The sequence below is a fragment of the Pseudopipra pipra genome, chromosome 3 (assembly GCF_036250125.1).
Source record: "Pseudopipra pipra isolate bDixPip1 chromosome 3, bDixPip1.hap1, whole genome shotgun sequence".
Classification (NCBI taxonomy): domain Eukaryota; kingdom Metazoa; phylum Chordata; class Aves; order Passeriformes; family Pipridae; genus Pseudopipra; species Pseudopipra pipra.
Window position 1 is genome coordinate 61025296 of NC_087551.1, and position 25401 is coordinate 61050696.

Below are 25401 nucleotides of genomic sequence, written 5' to 3' on the forward strand. Positions count from 1 at the left end.
TCTGCCAAGATGACGCTTATTGATCCAGAAGTTGACCTACAAAGCAACCCTGGCTCTGAATTATGTTGGCCAGAATATTTCTACATACAAAACGCTGATATCTCATGGGGAACTCAAGCTAGCAACAAATAAGAAATGAATGGCTATCTGCCAAAATTTTGGTTCCAGTGAGTTGTTCAGCACTGCACAGGAAGGCTGTGGTAGAAGCAAGTGCAGTGCGAAGCTTTCTTATGTGGGATTTACCAGCACTAATCACAAAACTATCCCTTTTCCACCCCGAAACCCTCTGCCTAGTTATTTACATGTTTAACAGCATCTACAGCAAATGATTCAGCAGATTTTGTGGTAAAATAACATGTGATAACTTAAAGGAAGACTCTACCATGACTACACATGAGGAAACCCAATTAAAGATCAAAAGGCAAACCTAAATGCAGCATTTCTTGGCTTTGGAATGTTAACAATTTTAATAGTGAAATTTCCTTTTTGGTCTTTCTTTTCTTAAATAAGGTAGACTCTTATGACAATGCAAAGTTTTAACCAAGAACATATGGCAATGAAGCACAGCGTGAGCTAATTAATTGCACTAGATTGCAACATAATAAAGTCAATTTCATGTGGAAAAGACCAGGCCACTAGGTACATCTGCGGCAGCTCACACTTGGTCACAGAAAGTCCTGTCTACTTTGCCTTCTGTTTTCTGCACTACTCCTTACCACCTTCCCTGAAGGGAATCTACCTTCTCTCTGAAACAGCACCTGCCCACTGTAGGCAGTGATTTAACTAGTTCCTGGTAGTTGATATTTCCTGTGGACACCCTCAAGGACTCTCCCTGAGAGAGAAATGCCTTCCCAGACTCAAAGTACAGCACATGCCACTGTGTGAGAACAGAAATAGCTTTGCACTGAAAAAGCACTGTACTTACTTATCGCCTGAGACCCTACTGATATTTTCATAATGTGAGAAGAGAAATAAGTTGTTCTCATAATCATAATTATCTCAAGCAAGCTTCAACACAATTTCATAAAAGGCAGGTGGAAGGATGTACTTTACCGCCTTGAGTTACTGCACCCTTGCACCCAGAAACACAGCACTCTGAATCACTGTCCTTCTTTACAGCACAGCTGGAAACACCGAACACCACTGACCATTATTCCACCATTCATGTTCCACTATTATAGTTGGTTCCCTACAATATCTGCTGCCCAACTTCATTTACAGGCTAATTTCTTCATCGTCAAATTTTATTTTTTTTTTTTTATGTTCAACCACAATTTGCAAGCTGCAAATAATGACCAAAATTCAGTCCAGGCAGTATATTACTGCTCACTTTCCAAACACAGCACTAGAAAACGCATTAAGAAGTACTTCATAAACTTCTGTCACTGCACTAGGAAGTGACTGTAAATTATTACAGCTTTTTCAATTTAATGAGTACATTTAAATCTTGAAGCCATGGTGTTACTGTGTGCACTCAGCACAGAGATTTAAAAAAAAAAAAAAAGACAGAGAGAGAAAAGAGGAGTATTTCACATTTACATTCACACCATGCAGAGTAACTGGTTAGCACTGATGTTTTTCAGATGAGCATACATTACTTAGCCTGCCACATGAAGGCATTCTGTAAATTGTAAACTATTTTAAATTCTACTGGAATTCAAGTTTTCCGTTTTATTTAAACAACTTGAAAGAACTAATATACAGCGCTAACATTTTTGTTCTCAGTCTTCGGTCCATCATACTGCACAATTTTTAATTCTCCCTATTCCCTGTGTAATTTGAAATTGAAGCATTTTCTACAACTACTCACTATTTATCTCTCACACAGCATACTCAAAGCAGTGTTCAAGAAGCGTTAGCTATTTGCTGAAGATTTTTAACAAAATCTGTATGAGAATATATTTCCACAGCCTTCTCCAACTACAAGTGACAAAACACTAACAATTAACAGTGTGCAAAATCATGGAGGAACATTTTCAGCATTTTACCAATGTAGAAACAGATGCAGGCGTAAGAGATAGCAGTATGGCTGAGAAGAGAGATTTGGTATCTGATTTGGCTCCCTTGTTTTGATTAGACTGGGAAGTGAGTGCCCCCTGGTGCAGGTTATCAGTGAAGTCCGGTAGGCATGAAACTGCCCACAGGACTTCATAACAAAAAGAAATAATGCAAGTTTCTATTTCTGATTTAGCTGTTCTTCTGTATCATGATTTAGATTTAAGCAATGATAAGAAAATACTGAGAAAAGTTAATTTTAAATGTTTCAAGAAACATTTTACACTATTACAATAGGGTTTTATCGACTTCTATTTATTCAGGAACTTATATTCACAAAAATGAAGTGGTTCTTCAAAAGAATAGTTGTTCATATATACTTGCCTGATAATCTCAGGCTGGATACTAATATAACACACAAGAAAAGAGATTTCTTAAAACATGCATATGTTAAAACAAGCATGAAACTTCACATGCAAACAGTAAAGAGAAGCAAATGCCACAAGACTTACATGATTAAAAATAAGGACTCCAAGTAGGTAACTCCCCAAAATGTCTATATTAAAAAGCAACATTTCAACATGGCATAGGTTTAACTTAAAACATGCTCTTAAGTTTACCAAATCTGAGTGTTCACAGACAATTTCCCCTAACATTTTAGGAAGAGAAAACACTAAATGTAAGAATTTGAGCAATACATTGTCTGCAATGAATAGTTCAGCTATTGTTTATTATTTGTTATAAAACTCCTCAGACGTTGTATTACCAAGCTGTCAAAATAGAATATTTGGATTTCTGTATTTTGCTATTACATGCTTTCACAGATTTTTCAACTGCATTTCAATGTAAGTACATGGCAATAGTTTGATACCTTTAGTTTTAAGACTATTACAGGCTAGAACAAGTCTATTATGATTTTTGAAAGCTTACATGCAAGCTTACAAGAAGTTACTGCTATGTAAGGCCATTTACTTTGGGTTCAGGACAAAACAGTAAAATAATCTGTGATCAGGACAGTTCTGGTAAATCATCCACATAAACTCTATTCTGAGAATTTCACAAAGAGCATAACATATCTTCCATGATCACATTTATAGTTTCAAGTGCTTAGTCACCCTTTTAGCCATCAATATTTAGAAGCAGCCCTGAAATATGAGTTGTCACAATTATCATAAAAGCTTAAAAATCCTTACTATTCTAACAGCTCAAATTATTTTGGTATCTATGTAAACATCTAGTCTTTCACTGACTCTTAATGCTCTCTAGTCCAGCTACATCCTGAGGCTAATTTGGCATTGTTGGAAAACATTCTTGCTTCAGTCAGTCTTAAAGTGGCTCCATTTCAATTTCATCCAGTAACCCCTTGCTTCTGTATTTAAAAAAACACAAACAAAAAAACTCCAAACAATAACCCAAAGAGAAGGAGTTGCCTGGCCAATACTCTCTATCTTTCATTATTCTGAGTAGACTACTATTGCAGCTCTGACTGTGCCTTCCCTAATGCATGGACCAAAGAAAGAATCTCTAAAAATCAAATGTATGGTTGTTTCCAAATTAAAATAAGTAAACAAATAAACAGAAGAGCAGCCTTAAAATTAAGCTCATGCTTTCCTGAACAGGACATCATTAAGAATCCTCTTACGTGGTTTCTTGAAGTTACCCTGAGCTACACTTCCCAGTCCCTTCCCTCACTTTACATGGGAACTTTCCCATTTCTCTACTAATTAATTACTCAACCTTTGCTTCTGTTTTGTTTCTTTTGACATAGGGTAACCACAACTGAACAAAGCACAAACCTGTGATTTATATGAGACTATTATACTTTCCTGCATTGTTCCCTTTTGTATTGCTCAAACATTTCAATATTATGGTTGCCTTTCACATAATGTTGCTTATTAAATTAGAAAGAAATTTTTTTAAAAAAATACAGCAGTGTTCAGGGATATGGAGGCTGGTGATAGTCTTGGCTATCACTATAAGATAGTGAAGTCTGAAATTCTGAAAATAGCCAGCAAAACAAACACTGAAACAGCAGCACTGGACTTTAGAAGAGGCATATTTTGGTTTGTTCAGAGATCTGCTTGGCAGGGTCATACAGGAGACCACTTTAAAAGGTAAACAGGCCTAGGAAATTTGTCTCCCTCTCCAGGGACTTCACACCAGGAGAATGATGCGTGTCAATGTGCAAGAAGTTAAGCAAATGTGGATGAAGGTGAACACAAATGAACTAGGGACTCCTGACTTACTTCAAAAGAAAAGGAAGGTAAGCAGAATGTGAAACAAGTAACTTTATACAGACAAGGTATATGATGATATTGCTGTAGTGTACAATGATGGAATTAGGAAATCCAAAGCTCAGCCAAAGAATAAACTAGCAAAAGCAACAAAAAAGGCTTCTCTGTGTATACGGGCAGCAAAATCAAATCACCAAACTGAAGGGAATGGCTGATAAACTGAAGGGCAGCTTTGCTGTTCAGATAGACCTCAACATGCTGAAGAAAGCTGGCTAACAAGATACCACGAAGGTCTACCAAAGCAGACACAAGGCCCTGCACCTGGAAGAGAGCATCTGAATGCACTCGTACAGCCCAGGGGCTGACTATCTGAGAGCAGCTCTGCAGAAAACCTACAAGTTGAACATGAGTCAGCAATGTGCCCTGGTAGCAAAAGTGGCCACAAGCACCCAGGGCTGCCTGAGCAAGAGGGCAGCCAGCAGAACGAGGGAACAGATTATTCCTCTCTGTTTAACACTGATGAGACCATATGCAGGCCACTGCATCCAGTACAAGAAAGGCACTGACATACTGGAGCAAGTCCACCAAAACAAGCAGGGACTGTGGCAGATGACATGCAAGGAAAAGCTGAGTGAAGCCATTTGCTCAGTCTTAAGAAGATAAGGAGAGATTTTACTGCTGTTTTCCAGTAGTTAATGGGAGGCTATAGAGGAGATAGAGCCAGGTTCTTCTCAGATGCACACAGTAAAAGGACAAGAGGGAAGAGGCACAAGCTACAAAAGCGGAAATTCCAACAAAGTATCCATAAAAGGAAAAAATTACTATAAGTATATAAAAATGCCCAGAGAGATTGCGGTATCAAACTCTGGAGATAACCAAATTCTGAGCAACCTGATCTAACTCGCCCTGAGGTGACCCTGAGGTCTGGGTTGCCTAGTCTGCGTGGTGTCCTGAAGTCCCCTGCAAAGAAAATTATTCCGTGACTTTATTCTATTGTTCTGTGATTAAAAAAAAACTCAAATGAACACAAAAACAAACACACAAAAAACCAAACAAAAACAACTTACAAAACACCTACACAAAAACACATTTGCAACATGTCTGTCCTGAATTTCAAACATTTTTTGACTCTTCACTTCAACAATAGAAATCCTATCAGGCACCAAAAGATATAAAGTTCTTTTAAATGACACATGTTTTCTTGTGAGATTCCTTTTAAAAAATAAACTATGAGAAAGCCTCATCAGTGTTAGTCTAAATGGAACAATATGAAAATATTGATTTTAATCAACAGGAAATAGGTGCAAGACGGTCTCTAATATCAAAATTGGAAACACAGCAAAGGACACCTTCGGAGGACACAGTAAAAAGTAAGAGATAAATAAAAAAATCTGAAAACAAAACAAAATTGTTATAATTTACTTCAAACACCACCAGTGTGAAAAATATAATTAAAAGTACTATTCCAATACAATTCAAATTTCTAAACTGTACCAAGCTCAGAAGCACTTAATTAATTCATTTTTTCTAGGCACCCACATGACAAAAGCACAGCAAAAATAAACTATTTTTAGAAATAAAAAGAACTAAGAATTGAGACCATGAGAGTCAATGACAGTATGAAGATTCTTACTGATACAGTAATATAATGCTTTAAGTAGACTGAATTTTCACACTTCTGAGATTTCTTTGGGATTTTGTGCACTTGATTACTTCTGTCTACATAGTGAGGCAGTGCTAATTTATGCCTTCCTACGGGGATGTCGGCTGTCTGTGCCAGCACCATAAACTGAATCAAGGAACTCCAGAGCTAAAACGTAAGTCTCTTAACTCAGAACTGCAGGTTCATGTTTTATTCATAAAAGCAGATACCTACACACCAGCTTTTGAAATGCATTCTTTTGTCATTTAACGTTTTTATTTTGCTTATGAAAAAAAAAAAAATCACAGATCTTACCTTTAGGTCACTTCCTGGTAAAGTACCTATGCCATCCTTCCAGTCCATTGCACTAAATACATCAAACTCTTGACCATTTCCACTAGAGGCAGATTCATTCATGATGCATGTACTAAAAAATAAATAAATAAATAAATAAATAAATAAATAAATAAATTGAAAATTCTGTACGTGGTTTAATGCTTATATCACCAGATTTCTTCCAACTCATTTCACAGATTAGTATCAAATGCTTCGTTCTGCACACTGGCAAAGTGGACAAGAGATGACAAGGGTGATAATATACACTGATATAATAAAAGCAAGGGAAAATCTTTTAAAAACTTTGAAAATAATACCTGTTTCACACACTAGGAGGCAATGAGGCTGTATTGGAGAGGAAAGAAAAATTTCAACCTGCAAGTAAATTGACATGAAGAAAACATACTTCAAGTACACCTAAGAAAAACATCTGTTCTGGGAAAGGCAAGACATGAGTGCATGCCTATAATAAATAAATTAAGGACTGATTAACAGAACCCACATTTCCTTAATACTGGATAACATGCTGACGTGAATGCTTTACTCAAGTTCAAATGAGAATCTCAAAATGAATTTGAAACTGTCATTTTTCCTGTCTGACTCAGGGCACTCAAATATTCTCTATCTGTTTCCCTACAGTTTCACTAGACTTCAAATTTCATTTGTAAAAATCTATTTTCACATAGGAAAGCACATATACACCAGAAAAAACTACTGTTTTGCAAGACTTGATCCTACTGGATCCCTCTGTTTCGGAACAGTGAAGGGAGAGAAAATAAATATTGTGTTCAGAAATAGTGGATCTGGACATCCCCTTCTGTGGTAAAATATCTGCACAAGCAACCGAAGTATACCACACTTGTCTCTGACTCCTGGCTTTGGCCAACTGCTTGTCACTGCCACAAAGATGGCACCAGTGGCACTGAATTGCAGGTGTTTCTAGCAGCCAGCTGTGACTACCACCAGCTTTTCCTTTCCACTTCTCACAAACCCAGAAATCTTTAAATCTGTGGCCTGGCACCTGATTTACCATTTGTGCAATGTAGAATCTGACTCATTAATTTTGTTCCTGAAGAACTTCTGCACTATGCCTAGCAGATGAAATAATTTGCGGCAAAATTAGCTCTGTCATTGGTTTGTGAACTATTAGCCAAAGCTTGTCCCTTTTGAAATTTACACTTTCTGAACTTTTTGAAATTTAAACTTTCTGAACTTTCAAAAAGATAATGAGCTTCCTCAGTGCTTAACCTTGTTTTCTAAAATCTAGTTTCTAACGTAGGTCCCACTGCCCAAATCTACAAATATCTATTAATACTCTCTGAATATCCTGAATTTTCACACCCATCCCCCCCAAAAAAAGAAAAAGAAAAAATGATATTTGATCACTCACAGATAACAGAAAAAGATGCAAACCAAGCAGAAGTAAACTCAGGTAGTCTAGAAGTTTTTTACTGAAAGTTAGAACAGAAAAATGCTTAGTTAACTTTGTTACATGAAAAATAATTGAATTTACATTGTATTTATCAGAAAAATTGTACCAATCACTGTAACACCACCACTACAGACAGATACTACTCTGGTTTTGGGATACAGTGTGAACTCCCTTGTATTTCTCCTTGGTTTCCTCCTCATTTCTAGCAGAATTCTTCAAAATCCTGAGCAACACCTTACTCCATGGGTACTTTTGTTACACTACAGTAACTACACAATATCAACAAGAGGAGCTGGACCTCAGTCAGTATTCACTGCTAAGAGTGAAAGCTTCTGCATTCCTCTTCATTTCATATGACAGGCAGGGTTCACAGAAGGCTCTTTGAGAAAACTTCATGTATTTCATATGACAAGCTTTAAGTAGGAAGAACCACATAATTCAATGTGTCTTCTCCACCTTTCAGTAATTCTCTATGAGAAGACCATACCGGCTATGCACAAAATTTTAAAAAACTTCAATAAATCTAAACAAATTCAGTGCAAACTGATAAATTCCCCAAAGCCATAGATCTCATCTTTTAAAATCACTCCCATACAAAATCTACCATCCTACCTCAGGGCAGCTCCTGCAATAAAACTTGGGATCTCTGCTTTATCTGAGAGCACAGTACACTGCAGAGCTCCAGCCTATCAAGCACTGCAGCAGACCAACTCAAGCAGGTTTCCACCAAACTGAACTGCAGGAAGACGGCAGAGGTGCAGGCCTTCCCTCGAGAACACAAGACCCAAGTCGCTAAGGAGTAGCTGAAAAACTGGATCTCTCCAGACACCGGTGAAGTTTTAAGGACATGAAACATGCTGGTTTAAGAATGTTGGTATAACAAGCTTCCCAAGATTAGCCTGGATAAACAAACACAAAGTTGTGTTCTGTATTAACTGCAGTAATCTTAAATTATTGTCCTGTTTAGAGGACACTTCACTCAACCCTCCTGTGTTTACTACAGAAAAACATGTTGCAATGAGTTCAGCAGAAGGCATGACAGAAGACAGGAAAAGACTCAAGAAGCTGTGTGGAAATGTTTCCTCACAGCAGCCGCTGTACCATTCAGCAAGGAGCACAAGACAGGACAGCTGCTCCATCAGATGCTGACATCTCTGACTGTGCCACTCTTGTTATTGACATGAAAATTACATGGGGGGAAAAAAAACTCAGAGCCTAGCCTACTTAAGCAGGGTGTAAACCATGAAAGTAAATAAAAAATTGGTAACAGAAATCTTCAGGGCATATTTGTCTCAAAAAACATACAAATTCTAACTTAATTACACCTAAGAAACTTTGCTTGGGTAACAAACAGCAATAATGATATAATTTTTTATAAGGTATTCATTATTGCTTTCCTTTTAAAATTTACTCAAAGTCAAAGGCATAATCTGTATTTTTCACATTCTGCAGCCTTCAGAAGTGTTCTTGGTGGGGATGAAAAGGTCACAGGGCAATGCAGACAGAAATTAACTTACTAAAAGGAAATACTTTTAACAAAATATCTGTTTCCAGGTTTCCTGAGTTTAAACAGATAAAAGATACAGCTATATCCCTCTACTAATGATAATGAGGAAGGAGATACAGACCAATAAAATTGTTATGGCAATGAGGTATTAAAAAAGGATGAAATCATTGCAATATACACATCTAAATCTCAGTACAAAGAAGACTAAAGAATGTCTTATCTACTCATTTTAATTTTTGTTTTTAAAGCTCTGATGCAGTTCTTTGAACTAGTATAACTCCTTCCATAATGATTTCATCTGCTATCATTTCTGTTGCTGCACTGCCAAAAAAGTAGTAAAAATGCTAGATGAATATGGGGTAAAGTAACTACAATACTGTCCTTATGCCTGTCACTGCCATCTGATGTGATGGAAAGGACATAACAGGAAGAACTTGGAACAGTCGTTATCCAAAAACATCTCCAAAATCCATTATTAGGGATATAACTGTATCTAAATCTTCACAGCCACAAGAGAAGTGTGCTGTATGTTAGAGTTTCAACATGTTGTTTTAGACTTATGTAATAAATTCATTTAAATAAACAAGCATATAAAATAAGATTAGACACATCTTTTAAAAAACCTTCATTTTTACCAAGTGGTTCAACAATAAATGAGTACTCACAGAAAAAAATACTTTTTGAGAGTAACAGCACTAAAAATGAGATAGTTTCATCAGGTGAAAGACTCTCTAAAGACATAAAGCAAAGAAACAGGATAGAATATGCCAATTAAACTTACAAGTAGTTTTTGAAATAATTATAGGGTTATGTACTGAATACATCAGCAAGTAGTAATAGGACTCTTTCTTCCAGTCAATGCTTTGGAAAAAACTACCTGACAGCTGTCCAAACTTTTAAAATCTAAGATGCCAACTGTGATATGTCCATACAATTTCTAACCAGCAGGGTCAACTCAATACCAGTCACTGGGCAGCAGAGAGAGATTTCAGCAGTAAAGCCACCAGTCATCTGGTTATGCCAGATTAGCATAACCTGTGTGCAATTATTTGCCTTTTCTTTTTATGCATCCCTGTGTATTTTTATTTCTACTATCAAGGATTTCTGCAGCTACCATGACAGGAGAGCCTCGCAGGTTTGCCCCATACTGATTGCTTCCCCAGCTGACAGCTCCTGCGAGAAGCAAAACTGGGCATGTAGAGCCAGGGGAGGTCTCAGCAAATGACACCAAGAGTGAGGTCCAAGGGGAAAAGAGGTCTCAAGGGAGGCGATGTCCTTATGGAGTTGAGCCATGGGTCCTCTTCCCCACAGTGCTGGGTGACACCAGCACTGATGAGTGTTCAGAAACCAAGGCAACAGATGAGGGTTTTTGTCCTAATATTGTATTCAGTTATTTTGGACATCTCCAAGGCTGCCTGGTGTAGCACCCATGAGCTAAAAGGACACATTTTCCCTACCCAGTAAATTAGGAAAATAAAATGGATCTGCAGGGAACAACTCAGTGTACCAGAGCTGCAAATACACCGACTTCTAGACAACCAGGGACAAGTGGATACTCAGCTTAGCTTTATTTAACATGTAAGAATGTGAATACTACCAGCACTGACTTGTTACACTGCCGAAGCCACTTGAAGCAGAATTACCCCTTGCAGTGTAAGCTCCCTCTATTTGCCGACAGTAGTAAGCTTGCTTCATAATGACAGCAAAAGCAAAGCCAATTGACTGTAAACCCACCGGGGGCGAGCCCTGCTTTTCGCTTCGCAATCCCCTCTCTGAGCTGGGCACGCTCCATGCTTGCCTCTTTCTCACCCTTCATATTTTTGCACCACATTCTTCACTTAAAGAAAAACAACCACAACAGGAACAGTGCAGGAAATGGTAAAATTCTTTGATGCTACCCACCGCATTTTAATATGTGCTTTTTCTTGTATCTGTTTAAAGGCGCAATTATTTTAATGCTTCATTAAAAGAAGTATTTGCAGATTCCACATTTTCCTCAAAATCTCATTTTTCATTGCTTAGGAACTACTTTACTAGTCCTGCCATGTTTCTATTCTGCATGTTGAAAAGCTGTTTGAGTAAATTTCACTACTTTGCCTGTTGTTCATGAAGTTTATTACAAGTAAGCTATTTTAAAGATAAGATACATAGCTTTTTTAAGAATTCACAAAGGGACTCCAGCTTAAAATTCTTTGCCATTCTTAACACTTGGAACAGAAAATGGACCAGAGTTCCTATTGATGTCTCTGTAGCATTATTTCCTCTTATTTTATCTGTTGCTACATTTCTGACTGTTAGATTCTCCAGGGGTACCGCATGTGCTTGCTCCTGGTTCCCAATACTTTGGTTTTAAACCTTTTTCCCCTCGAAGAAAGAATCTGGCCACAAATGCATTACAAAATACTGTGCTAAGGGAGGTTCTTGCTGTCTTCACTCGAGTCTAGTCTCTGTCAGCAAGCTAACACGGTACTGCTGTATCATTGCTAAAGATCAGGTAATAGTTACAGCCTTCCTCTACTACTTCATTTGCAAATATCCACAAATATTTGGGTAACAATAGTTACCTAACAGGAAAGCTATCCCATCATCTAATGAAACTTACTAGTCATAACCTTTTCTTGTTTATTAACAGCCTGTACCTCACACCAAATAAGTATTTCCTCTGCAACCATTACTCCTTTATTTCTGTTACTGTCTGTGCAGGCCTGAGTCGAGATTTATTATCTGAGTAGATTAAGAGTTGCATACAGCAACTCTGAAATGTTTTGTCTTAAATTCTCTTAATTGCCTGAACTAGGCACAGAAAGTTACCGAACACTTCTGCCTTTATTTGTGCCTACTTCCTTCCCCCGTGGAAACACCTTCTTGAGAAGAACTGTGATGCACAGAATCGTCACACCAAGTATCACCTGACCTATTTCGAATTGTTAATTTCTACCCCAAGTTAATTCAATATACATCTGAATGTCCCTTTTGTCTGAGTCGTACCCTCCTCTTCCTCATCTGACAGTTCTTACCAGCTTCCATGAGCTCTGCTGTTCTTAAACAATTAATTCACCTTCTCTAGCTCCTAAATACAATTCTGCATGTATAGACTTTCCCTTCTCTCCAATTCATAAAGAGCTGGTATCTCCCACTGTAACGAAAAGTCCTACTACTGGAGCACTAACAAGCTATTACTACACACATGCTATCACTTTCTTCAGTAAGCCTCATGCCAGCTCATCACTGACTCCTCACACCATCACTCACAATCTACCATCACACTTAACAGCAGTATTAAAAAACACAGACAGTAAATTGAACAGCCCATAAAAAATCAACCATCTCTCTTCACAGGTGACACCAAATAAAACTCAACAAGTCAGAAGAAAAAGAGTCATCACAATCATTTTCTAAAGTTATTGAAACTCAAAAGCAACACTCTAGCTAAATTCATTAATCTGAGAGTGAAACATACACCACAATAGCAAACAAAACCCAAGTTCACTGCAATTGCCCAGCTGACAACAAACACCATCCAAGACCATTGCTTCAGCCACCTTTACTAGAGCACCATTCACAAGAAGACCAACTCGACCACAGCCAAACCTGCTGAAATAACACCAAGAAAAAACGTGCACCTGGCACGGCCCGGATTAAAGTGGAAAGCTTTACTGCCTTCAGCCACTACTTTCAGGGAGTTTCTCTCTTACAGATATTCATCATAGAAACTTCTGGGAACATGATAACTTCTTTGGTAAAAAGCACCAGTTTTTCTGAACAGCTTTAAAATTCGCATTAAGAAAACTATGTTACAATCCTGAACATAGACTACTTCCTAAAATTGTATATCCTGAACTTTTTGTATCATGAGCTTTATGCTCACCACCACCTGATTTTTAGCACCGACGACTTAGCATCCATTCATGAGTAGAAACAGCAAAAATGATCAGTCCAATGCCACTCAGCTACACGGAGGAAATCAGAAAGAAAACAGAACAAAACTGACAACGTAACTCATGCTGCCTTTCGCTGTGAAGCTTACACACCACGCTGCTAAGCACAGGTAATTAAAAGACCTAGAAGAGGCCACGACCCTCACGCCCCCCGGGGAGACTGCCGCATCTCCGGGGGCTTCCTTTCCAAGAAGCGTTACTCAAACCTAAAAACCCTGACGGCTCAAACCGCGCTCTCGAGTGGGACAAGTGGCACAGCCGCGGAGCGCGCCCCCCGCCGCTCCCCACGCAGGCCGTGCCCGCGGGCGGCAGGAGCGGCGGGAGCGGCGGGAGCGGCGGGCTCCGTTAGCGGCCGCCCCGGAGCCGCCCGGCCCGCCCGCTCTCCCGCCCGGCGGAGCGGCGCGGCAGCCAGAACGCTGCGGCGAGGCCCGGCGGGCGCGGCCGCCGCTCCCCGGCGCCGGCAGCCCGCGGCCTACCAGCAGAGGTCCCTCCTTGGCCAGTTTTGCGGCGTGTTTTTGCTGCACTTGAAACTTTCTGGAGAAAACCCGGGCTCAGGTCCGCGTCTTCTCCAGGCTCGGGCAGAACCGCCGAGACAAAAGCGCCCGCCCGCCCGGCTCCTCGGGAGCAGCGCTCGGGGAAAGCGGTTCACGAGTCGCTCCGTTTCCCTCCAGAATTTGCCTTTTTTCCTTCGCCCCCGCCCCGGGCAATTAAATGGAGCGGGGGAAGAGTGCCCCCCTGCCCCGGCGTGGGGGCGGCGGTGGGGGCGAGCGCGGTGCGGGCGGGGGTGGGAGAGGAACTGGGTGTTAAGTGTTCCTGAGGAAGTTGCACAACGAGAGAGGGACTCTGCTTGTTTACCGGGTCTTTCGCTTTTTTTTTTTTCTTCCCACCGCCCCCCCCCCCCTCCACCGACTGGGATCCGGGAAAAGGAGGTTGCCTCCGAGTGGAAAGAAAAAAAAAAAATTAAAAAATGTTACCTTCTCCTCCCTCCTCCCCTCCCCCCGCGCAGAGGAGAAGGAGGAGAAAGAGGGGGGCGAGCTCTTTTTTTTTCTAGGGGACTGCTGGGGGCTCGCTCCCTGGCCGCTCGCAGCCGATCTCCAGGCATCCCTCGGCGGAGAAGTCTCCCCTTCCCGCGGGAGGGGCCGGCACACGCCGCCTCCCCGGAGGGCTCGCCCCCGCCCGGCCCCGCAGCCGCCAGCGCCCGGCCCCGCGCTGCAACTTTTTCTCTCACGCTCTCGCGTGCGCCCGCTCCGACGGAGAGGGGGAAAAAACATGGGGGTGGGGAGCGGGCGCCGCTGCGGCCCCGACGCGGCGCCCCCCGCCCCAGGCTCTGCAGCCCCGGCGGCGTCTCCCCAGCCCCGGCCGGGGACGGGCGGCTGCTCCGCAGGAGCGCCTTCCCGTCGGCCGCGGCTGCCCCCCTCCCCCCCCCAAAAAAATCGCTTTCCTTCCCCCACCCCCCGAAAAAACACCGCCCCACACACGCTAATGAGAACAAGTGTGCCTATATCCTGTTGTTATATGCACCAGCAGCGGAGACGGGGAACGAGAGACGGGCGTGTGCGCGGGGGGCCGCTCCCCCACCCCGGCCGCACTTCAGGCGAGAGCGCGCAACTTAACAGAAAAGCCGCGTCCTATTCCCTGCCCCTGCCTCCCCCCCCCTCCCCGCCCCCGTCGTCGGCAAAATACGCACTCACGTGTATGTGCGCTCGCACACACGGCCGGCAGCCCGGGGCCAGCCCCCGGTACCCCTCGAGGCCAGCCCGCGGAGCCGGCGGCGGTGACAGGCGCCGGCCCCCGCCGCCGCACGCAGCCCGGAGCGGGCAGGGGCCGTTCCCCCGCCGCCTCACATGTCTGCCGCAGCGAGCGCGGCGCACGCACCGCACAGAGGCAGGAACTGAGCACTCGAGCAAAAGACTTTTTTTTTTTCGTCTCTTAAAAAAAAAAAAAAAAAAATTGCTACAAGCTTGCGCCTTTTTTTTTTTTTTTTTGGTATGTGTATGTGTGTGCAAACTTTCCCCAAAATGGCGGAAATTGGGAGATGATTATATTTTAAATATCTCTCGCACACAATCACACAAAGTGCAGGAGCGAAGGAAAATACAAACTCTCCGCTGCGCGCTGGAGAGGCCTTCGCACACGGGCAGCCACGGCACATTCAACCGGTATATCCCGGCGGCCGCCACCTCTCGCCGCTTCCGACCAAAAAACCCGGAGCTTTTTCGCACCCCACTCCGCTGCGCATTGCCCCCTTGCAGCTCGCACTTCTCCCCGTCCTTCAGCCTGTGCGAACAAAGAGCCGGGGTTGGGGAGGGGGGGCTCGGGTGGCAGCGAGCCCCCTCCCTCCGCTCCGCTACCTCCCCGCCCGGCGCTCACACGCACACGCACACCCGTGCCCCCCCTGCCGCCCCCCCCGCCGCCCGGCCGCGGCACCCGCATCACATTGTTCCCAACAGCGCGGCGGTGCCCCGTAAGTGTCATTAAATGGAGCCAACTGACAAGCTCATTGGTGGGGCAAGTCTGCAAAATGTCTCTCCCCTTCCCTTCCCCCTCCCTTCGGAGCCCACTCCCCCCCCCCAAAAAAAAATGCCCCCCCAAACACATTTCCACAGCTCCCTCCCCCGTATATATATATATATATATATGTACATACACATACTTGCGTGCGTGCCTGTGTATGTATATAAATATTTAGCGCATATATATATATATACATGTACTCCCTTCATGTGTTTGGGAAGAGAAAAAGAAATACCAGGCACCTCTCTCTTTCTTTTGTTCCTCTTTCACACTCGTACACTTATGATTTAGTGAGATCCCCGGTGCCTCGGCCGCTCCCCAGCCACTTGCGAGTCACTTGCCCACTTTCCCCGGCATTAACTTCCATCCTTTCTGCTCGAGGTGGTGGGGGAGAAGCCCCCCTCCCCTTCCCCAGATACGTTTCGTAAGGGAGGGAGAGGAGGTGCGTCTCTCCCTTTATCTCTCGCGCTCTCGCTAACTTTCATCCTCACCTAAGGGGAAAATTAAAACCCGTCACCAGCCTTTGCCATCGCGGCTCCCTACACGGCTTGCGGATCAGATCGGAACCCGCCGCTCCTTACCCCCCCAAATTCTCTCTTTCTCCGTCTCTCGAGTAGTCCTGACAAATATGGTCCAGGGCTGCGGGCACAGTGAGCATGCGCCCGCGGAGCCAGGGCTGGGGAAAGGGGAAACTGCCGCCGCCGCCGCCGCCGCGGCTCCTCTTCCTCCCTCTCTTGCGCTGCCGCTGCGCCCCGGCCGCCCGCACCCGGCACCCGGCGACCGGCGGCAGGCATAGCCCTCACCCAAAACGCGGCCGCCGGCAAGGGCTCCGACGGAGGTGCATCCTCCCCCTGATTCACTGCCGACGCTGGAGGAATAATAAGGAGACTTGTGCAGCAGACGCGCGCTATTTTGGGCGCTTTCAAAAATAATGCCTTCTTGCACTTTTCGGGGAGGGGGGAGGTGCGGCCCTCGAGGGTCCCGCCAGGTGCTGCTGAGATCGGGTGGTGGGCACCAGGGGACCGGGGTGAGCCTGTCTGTGGCTGTTGGCCCCATCCTCTGCACAGAAGAGACGTGGGGAGAAGCAGGACAGCTGGGCTCCAGTAAGGAAAGTGCGGGTCCTGCGGGAGAGGGGCTGCCCTGCGGTGCGGCCGGCGAGGGGACACCCGGGGTGGAGGTCTGAGGCCGGGCAGCGCGGAGCCAGGCTCCTTCTGCGCTCCCGAAGTACAGCATCCGTTCAGTACGGACACGGTCCTTGTGATGAGCCTCGTCTCATTTGCAACCTAGCCAGCTTACAAAATAAAACTAGTTTCAAATGTGCCACTTGCCTGAATCCTCTCCATCAGGGCCCTGTATTCTCAAAGAAAAATGCCATCCTCAGCATTAGTTTTCTGTCACTGGTTCAGAGAACAGTAAAAACTGAAGGCCCTTTTTGTTTCATGGGTTTATCCTGGATGGACTTCCTTCACCTGCAAGGAGGTCTGTTAGCAAAAGAACATTACACAAAATAAACCTACATGAGGCCTAACTGGAGAAGAGGGAAGATGGAGGACTGCAATCAGATGTATATAAGATACTTTTAAAACTGTGTATACATATATATATGCTATCTCCCTAAGATCACTCTGTCCTAGAGGCAAAAACTTGCAAAGTGAACTTTGAATTTTTAATAGTTTGGCATATTATCATATATCTCTTAAAACAACTCTTAAATCTCAATATATCTTTTGTTAATCTCAGTAGAGATCAATGACCAAACTTTGTCTTGATTGTAAGTATGCTCCCTTCTACAATTACACTGCCAACTTTGGCCCAAATTACTGGAACGGAAATAATAATAAGTACTAATAGATAGCCAGGAATAAATATAAGTTAGGTATCAATAGAAGTAAATAGAAATAACAAGACTAAAGAAAACCTTTTTGCTATTATGGGTATATACTGTATTAGCAAATGATCCTCACGATGAGGACAACATTTCACTGGACACAGGATAGAGATGGGCCATTCTCTGACAGGACTTCCTAGTCTAAGCATCTGTTCAGTAGAGTATTTACTTCAGAATGTGTGTTAAAATATTTAAGAATCCAGCTGGACAACTCTTCTCCCTTAAACTATGCCCATGCTCAAAAAATTGAGACAACTAGGCTTTTACCGTACTGTCTTGACAGTTTCTATTTATTTAAATTATTTTTTTTCACAGCAATAAAATGGGGCTCATGCCTAAGTATTTGCAGGATCGGTGTCTAAGCAAAATACATTGTAGTTATTTTATGAGGAGCTATGATGAGATTCTCCCACCCCTTCAGCTGAAATGGCATTGCATATAGGCTGCAGTTTTCATCAATAAACATATGTTCATTAGAAACTAATTACAGAAAACAGTATTAACCTAATTGTAATAATTAGTGATAACATACACTTTAACTCTTCTAAAACACAGATGCAAAAAATAGTGAAGGATGAGAAAATTCCTACTTTCCACCAGTGAACTCTTAGTTGAGGAAATTTATGTGTTAGAAACAAAGAATAAACTGTAACTGAAGTACTTCAGTGCTTTTTTGAAAATAATTTCCCAGTGTTGGGAAATGTTTTAAGTCAGATAGTTGCCAAATAACTAGATCATTCTATTGTAACATTAAGTTGGCTGGTATTTAAAACTCTTTAGGATGCTCAACCTGTACTGATTATTCTCCAGACAATATTGATGTTTTGGGGGAGGGTGTAACATACCCTGTTACAAAAATACATTTCTAAGAATACAACTGATGAGTTATCTGCTGTTATTTTATTTATGCTTGAAAAATTTTGTCCCTTTCCTCTGAAAATCTTAAAAGGAAACATAGTCATAGGAGTGTAGCCCCTTACAGAAAATGATGACACAGGTGGAAAATGATGTATATTGAAAAAGTGTATATTGATAACTGAAACCATGGATTTGAAACAGCACAAGCTGCTTTATTGTTTCAGTAGTTTCAAATGGATACTCTTTGGTTAAAATAAAAGGATCCGTGAAATTAGTAAAGGTATCTCCGTTGTTCTCTGTCTCTTCTTTGATCTTTGCCCTAATCATAATATGTTAGCTTGTGATGTATAATAAACCCATTATTTTGTCAATAGAAATTTATTGAATAAAAATAGATTAAACATTATTCAAATATGCTCTTTAAACATTAGTTCTGTTGCCATTTTATTTAATACTAGACTTCCATCTGTATTCCAAAGGCAGAGATTTTTGAACACTTGTTTTCTATATGTAAGTATGGCATTTAATATGATTTTGGCAGTATGTTTAATGACAGATTTTGGAGTATCTAAATTTGGCCTCTCTCTGAGTATTCTTGTAACTCACTGAATAGGTGTTTGTGCTGTAGCCAAATACTGATTATTTTTCTAAGAGCATGTACATGAACATCCAAATACATGGCTTCCAAATTCCAAATCTTGAATACTATTTAAGGGGGTGAGAGCAAAGAAATATATGTTATCCATTCAGTTGGGTTCATACCATGGTGTGATCTAATGGTTCCTCAGCAAGTGTCTACGTAAACTGAGAAAAAGAGAATCAGTATTTACATTTTACCAAATTCCTGACATTTTGGGGGTCTTGAGTTCTGCAATACAGATGAAGATACCTTAAAGATGGTTTTATTAATAAAAAATAGCCTGCATTGGCTATCTTTTTCTAGGAACATGTGCAGCTGATTGTGTGGCCTTTCTCACCAGTGACAGTCATCTGTCTACCATGTGATTCTTACCCAACCTGGAGGACAGGAATGAGGGCTTGAGGGCAATCACTTGGAAAAATATTGTGTACATTATTATGTAAAACTCTAAGCCAAGAAAATGGAAGTGTGAAGGCTTTAAGAAACTGGGGATGAAGAGAGATGGTGTATGTGCTCATCTAGCAATAAAGGCAAGCAAATTGCAGACCACAGTGATTCCAGTTCTCCTCAACAGTGCTGTCTCCTTCTCCAGAGAACTTGATGTCCACACTGATGTGAAGGAATAATGACTCACTTATTATCAATAGAATTGACTGGTTTTGCCGCTAATCCCAGAATAATTATCCAAGTTGATTCAGATGTTACACTAAACTGGAGTGCCAGTAATACTTCCTATCTTGAAAATATGTGTGCCTGCCCTGGCCACATCCCAATTCCCTACCAGAGTGAGACTTGGGTGCACAATGGTCTTTTTTTCCTGGGAGAGAAACGCAAGCCTGAATACTTGAAGGAAACTGCAGCATTTTCCAGGCAGGCTTCAGCCCCATATGTACCTGGATGCAGTCTAGGTGCAGCTTTGGGTAGCTTCTTTTTCCAAAATTAGGTGTTTTGAGGCATTGTAAAAGTAGGAGTTTCAAAGATTTCATCAAAGTTGCAAGACTACAAAGATGTCCAGAGGTGGTCTTCATCCTGAAGAAATTCAAAGCCAGATAGGGCAGTTATGGGATTGTCAGTGCAGAACTTAATCCAAAGCAATATTGCCTATGGAAAGTTTTGGAAGCATTGAACCATCATAATGAATTGTAAAAGCAGAAAAAGTAATTTGTAAGAGTGGGTCAAGTGCAAATTATTAATATTGATGAGGACTCTTGAGCCAGGAGAGGGCTGAAGTTAGAAGCTTGGATATATGGGTTGGACATTAGGGAAAGGCTTGGAGCATTGGTAAATCTTAAATCAGTTGAAGGAAGCAGAAGAGGGCACCGTTTCGCGTGCAAGAGAGGAGAGGTACCAAGGTACAGCAGAGATTGTGCAATCTGGAATGGATGATACGTCAATGAATAAAGGTCTTGTGGGAGTGGAAGGGTGAGGGGAGTAGTAAAAGAGAGACTTACCACAGAGGACAAGTGGTGTGGAAAGAAGCAAACAGAGTGTAAGGGAGCAAGGAAGGAAAGGGGGAAGAAGGGACCCTGTGTCAGGCAAAGCTGGAAACGGCAGGAGATTTGCAGTCTTTAAAAATGGAGTTTACTAGATGAATTTTGAAGGGATAGTAATGAGCAATATCTTCATTATGAGTGGGAAAGAGGGCAACCACCACAGGGCTTTTTTTGATACAGAGCTGTATTCCCGCATGCTCTTTTCTAAGGTGTATATGGCACACTCTACATATAAGGGCCATTATCATTTCTCTTAGTAAAAGGCTTTGACTCCAACTGTGCTTAAGATTACAACAGCCTTGCAGCAGAGCATTACATTGGACAGCTTGTTCAGGCTGGATACTCCAGACCTGTCATCCAAAAGCTAGTAGTCACTCTGAGAGCTAAGGCTGTATTTTTAATAAGCACAAAGAAGGCAAGTTGATGAGGCAGCACAGGAACAAACATCACTCTGGGGAACAGGAGCTGAATGAGAAACGGTTGCAGTCTGCACTCCTTAGGTGGAAAACAATTCTGTTGAAATAGGCAACAAAATCAGGGGTTATTTTGATAATTGTTTGTGGAATTTCTGGATCTATAACTGCTGCTGAAAAATGTCTAGAAGTGAATAAATAACTCATGCTGTGGGTCTGCTTGTACAGCAAAGCCTGACAGCATAGGGAAAAGAGGAGGAAGTCCCATCCAAGATCCTTAAGACACAATGGCAGGGTGAGAACTTGCTCTAACTTGCTCTCCCTGGAGAGCAATAGAAGAGTTTTTAGAGCAACATGTGTCAGACTTAGTGACTCACAACCACATGTGGACATTCCTAGTAAAATATAAATTGGTACAGCAGTAGATGAAGAGGAAAGAATCCCAAATATTGCTTATATTAGACGTAAGAGCAGATGACTCAAAGTATGCATGCAGACCCTTCTTTCTTTATTTTCAATTCTTTTTTGTCTAATAGTGTGTTCCACCAAGTAAATAACTCACTTTTTTTTAAAAAAAAAGATACTGATGATGTAAGACAGATCGCATATAACAGGCAATACATGCTTGATGTATGCGGGATACAGGTTCACACTGAGCAAAGAGATTTTTCCTTTTACACTGGCTAATGCAAAAGCCTGATGCCAACTCTTAAAAGGCAGTAGAAGGAAACTAGAAATCAGCTAGGCTGCAGGAAACATTGAATGAAGCTTTTTTGGACGTTGAGAAGAGGTTTTCCTTACCTGAGAATTCAGAGTTAGGATTGCAGCAGAATGGGTATTCACTAGGCCTACCAAATATGACTGCGACTGAAGCAACAGACAAAGCATCTCCTTTTTGCTGTTAGGTCCAACATCCCTTGTAGAACAAGATGAGTCTTTTATAACATTTTTCCACTGATGTTGTGTCATGTGGATATGCAGCAATAGCATTCCCCTCTTTGACAAGCAACAGAGAATATTAATGGGACCTGTTTCTGAGACTGACAACGAATGGATTATTCAGAATCTGAGAAATTTATATGTCATTGCCAATGATCCTGAGTCATCAGGCTTTGTGGAGTCAACTCGTACAATTCCTGGGCTGGAATAGTGGGCATTGTGCTATCAATATGTCCATGTATGTAAATAGTAAATGTAATGTAAGTGTATATGTAAATGTAAATTGGGCTTCAGTAAGTGAAGGGGAGTTTTTGTACTGGACTTTTAAACTATGCGCTAACCCCTCGTGCTAGGAAGTCAATCTGCCAAAATCTCATTTATTATCTAGAAAATAATGATGAGTGTGAATTAATATTCTTAGTAAAATAATTACACACAATAGTAAGAGGTGGGAGTACCTGTTTGCTGTAGAATTCAAGGTTTGACAAACACATTTCAATGGAGAACTCAGTCTCCTGTCTGTCACAACAAAGCAGACAGGATATTCTTTTTGCTCTGAGTACTGAACTCTATATGTTAGTAGTCCGTGCAGGCTAATGCCTATTTGTGAAAGAACCACTTTGTATTGGTTTACATTTACAGTTTCCCACAACATGATTTGATGTCAATATCCACTGATGATAGAACTGATGCATGCTCTTAAGCTTTCAAGAGGAACAGAATGTCAAAAAGGATACTTTTGCTGAAACTAGTTCATTTTCACATGTTCCAAGATAAGCTTCACATAACCCTTTGCATCAAGCCCTCCTAACTTCTTACCCCCCAGGGAATTCTTTGCAAATCGAAATCCTCTGTGGCTTAAATTTTAGAAAGAAGATGATGTAGTATAGAAACATCAACTGTATAATCATTAATATTATTATAGTATTGTACTGAGAAGCATGTCTACCCTTTTCTACCTAACCTCCAAATACTTAAACTGGAAAAATTAATCTAAGACTAAAGGACTTTTAGATTTGCAGTGCACAAATACTGCATTTAGGAGTGTTGGCAAGTTCCAAGGGAACATTTAAAAGTTGTAAGTGTCCAAGAAAGCACAGAAGAACTTTGAGATCATTGGCTAAAAACCAACAATGGACTTCTCTTGCTACAAAGAGAAAGTCTCTTCCCCTCTCACCAGTCCTCTGAGTAAGCATAGATATAACTAGTAATTTCATAAATATTTGAACATCCTGAAAACACCACGCATATTTTTCACTTTATTCACAGAAATAATGGTAGTGATGATGATGTGTAAGTGTACTGCTAATACACAAACCTCACCTAGGGGCTGTTCTCAGGGGCTAACTTATGGTGTCTCTCGTATGTACTGAGTTTGGAGATAAGGCTTCATAGAAAGTCAGTGGATGAATGTTCCTCAGAGTGGGATTCAAACATGTACATCAAAAAGTTTATTGCTTTTATTAAGTATGCAGTGAATTCAGATATGCACCTTACATTACACACTATGTGAATATCTGAATTGCAATTCTCAGTTCTGAAATTTTTGCCAAGAACCGTCTGCTACCTGATGAGGATCTCTTTCCATTCATAATATTTCTGACTTCATGTGCTTTGGATGAGATAGTTCTGAGCATCAATCCAATGAAAAAGAGATATAAATGTATCTAATGAGAAAGAAGAGTATATACTCTTTCTATATATTTATTTATTTATTTATATTAAACTACTTAATCTTTTGGTAAATTACAAGGTTGCTCTTCTTTATGGAATGTAAGCCAAGTTTCAGCTGGAACAAATAATTGAGTTATATAAGGACACATAAAAATAGACTGACCCACATTTATAACAACAGGATCATATTATAATAAAATGCTATTTCTTGTATTCATGGGTCATCTACCGCCACCACCTGCGTCTCTTAGAACGCTTCCATCAACGCTGCCTCCGTACAATTCTAAACATCCACTGGTCAGACTATGTGACCAACACATCTGTTCTAGAGCAAGCAGCTATCACAAGTATTGAGGCCATGTTGCTGAGAACACAGCTGTGTTGGGCAGGTCATGTCTCCAGGATGAAGGACCACCGCCTCCCTAAGATCTTGCTTTACCGTGAACTTGCCACTGGCTGCTGCATGAGAGGAGCCCCGAAGAAAAGATACAAGGACTCCCTGAAACAACATCTCAGCCTTGGCCATATTGATCACCATAACTGGTCTACTCTGGCCTCAAACTGGGAGGCCTGGAGACACACCATCTATAATGCAGCTGTCTCCTTTGAGAACACATGCAGGATCACCCTCGAGGAAAAAAGGCAACACAGAAAGAACCGTGTTTTGCAGAATACACCATCTAAGGAATCTTTCTGCTGTGCCTTTTGCAATCGGATATGTCTGTCACGTATTGGCCTCATAAGCCACCAGCGTGCCTGTAGCAAATGTGGACAGAGCCTTCCCAAATCTTCGTTCGCGAAGCCTAGCCATGATGATGATGATGATGATTTCTTGTATAATTTACTGAAGGCAGAAAGCACCTATATAAATGGACTTTTATAAAGAAAGCCATGTTATATTTGGCCTCCAGGGAGCTCTGCAATATGTTGGGTTACAATCACGTGAGCCAAAACATGAACAGTTTTTCTTCCTGGTGCAACACCATTCTGTAGGGAAGTTGGGTATCCAGTTCTGAGTGTAAAGATTTGCATTAACATCAGAAGATTGATATAAGATGACATGATCTAAGAAGAAGAAGAAGCTGCATACAAAAATATTATGCAAAATTAAGATTTTTTTTATTTCTGGAATAGGCCACAGTGCTGTACAGTTTTGTTTAGCTTCCTACAACCCATCAGAATAGGTCTCTAGTGAGCACAGTTCTGCACAAATCAGGGAATCTGCAGCTGCAGATTTAAATCGGGTAAGAAACATTATATAAACTTACTGCACATGCTGCTTCACCTGCTGTAATAGCTAATATGTCAAGACATGCTTATAGAAACAGACACATGCATATGTGCATGGCAGACAAGGTAGATGCTCGGCTGGAATTCAAACCAATGTGTATTTACAGCTGCTGTTGCCCCCCCTCTCTTGCACAGCTTGAAAATTCACAAGCTGATATGGTATATTCCAAATATTTTAAGTTGTAGTTCTCTTCAAAGCTAAAAAATGGAAGTATAACATGGTAATTGTGAATATTTAATACTTTACAATACCCACAGTCTAATTTTATCAAGAAATATATATTCCTAAACCAAAAAACTGTGTACAACAAGAACACCTTTCTTTAACTATAGCTGGCATTACTGGTGCCCAAAGCCAACTTGTGAATGCTTAACACTTAGTTAACTCAGAATTAGTTTTCTTCACAGTAAAAGCATGATGTACTCCAAAGTAATGAATATTTCCATGCCATTTTCTATTTCAAATGCTTAATTTTATTGTCTATAGCATTTATTTATTTACAATGTCACAAAAATTGTTTCACAACAGGCAAACTTTCCCTACTATTCTTTCATAACTATTCACTAGTACTCTAATAGGTGAAAAATAAATGTTGGTAGAAGCTAAG

The 25401-nt window shown here is 41.5% G+C and overlaps 1 protein-coding gene across 8 annotated transcripts in view; it reads right to left on the reverse strand.

Annotated features, from left to right (window-relative positions):
• The window catches only part of L3MBTL3 (L3MBTL histone methyl-lysine binding protein 3), a 75218-nt gene extending 58898 nt beyond the window's left edge, over positions 1 to 16320 (reverse strand). Inside the window, exons 1-2 of one of the 8 annotated variants that reach the window (XM_064649510.1) lie at positions 16180 to 16320; positions 6187 to 6298 (exon numbers count right to left, since the gene is read on the reverse strand). In XM_064649510.1, coding sequence (XP_064505580.1) covers positions 6187 to 6298; positions 16180 to 16256 — 189 coding nt within the window. In that variant the 5' untranslated portion in view covers positions 16257 to 16320. The other 7 variants (XM_064649511.1, XM_064649512.1, XM_064649515.1 and 4 more) reach the window with 7 other exon arrangements.
• Between the last annotated feature and the right edge of the window lie 9081 nt (positions 16321 to 25401).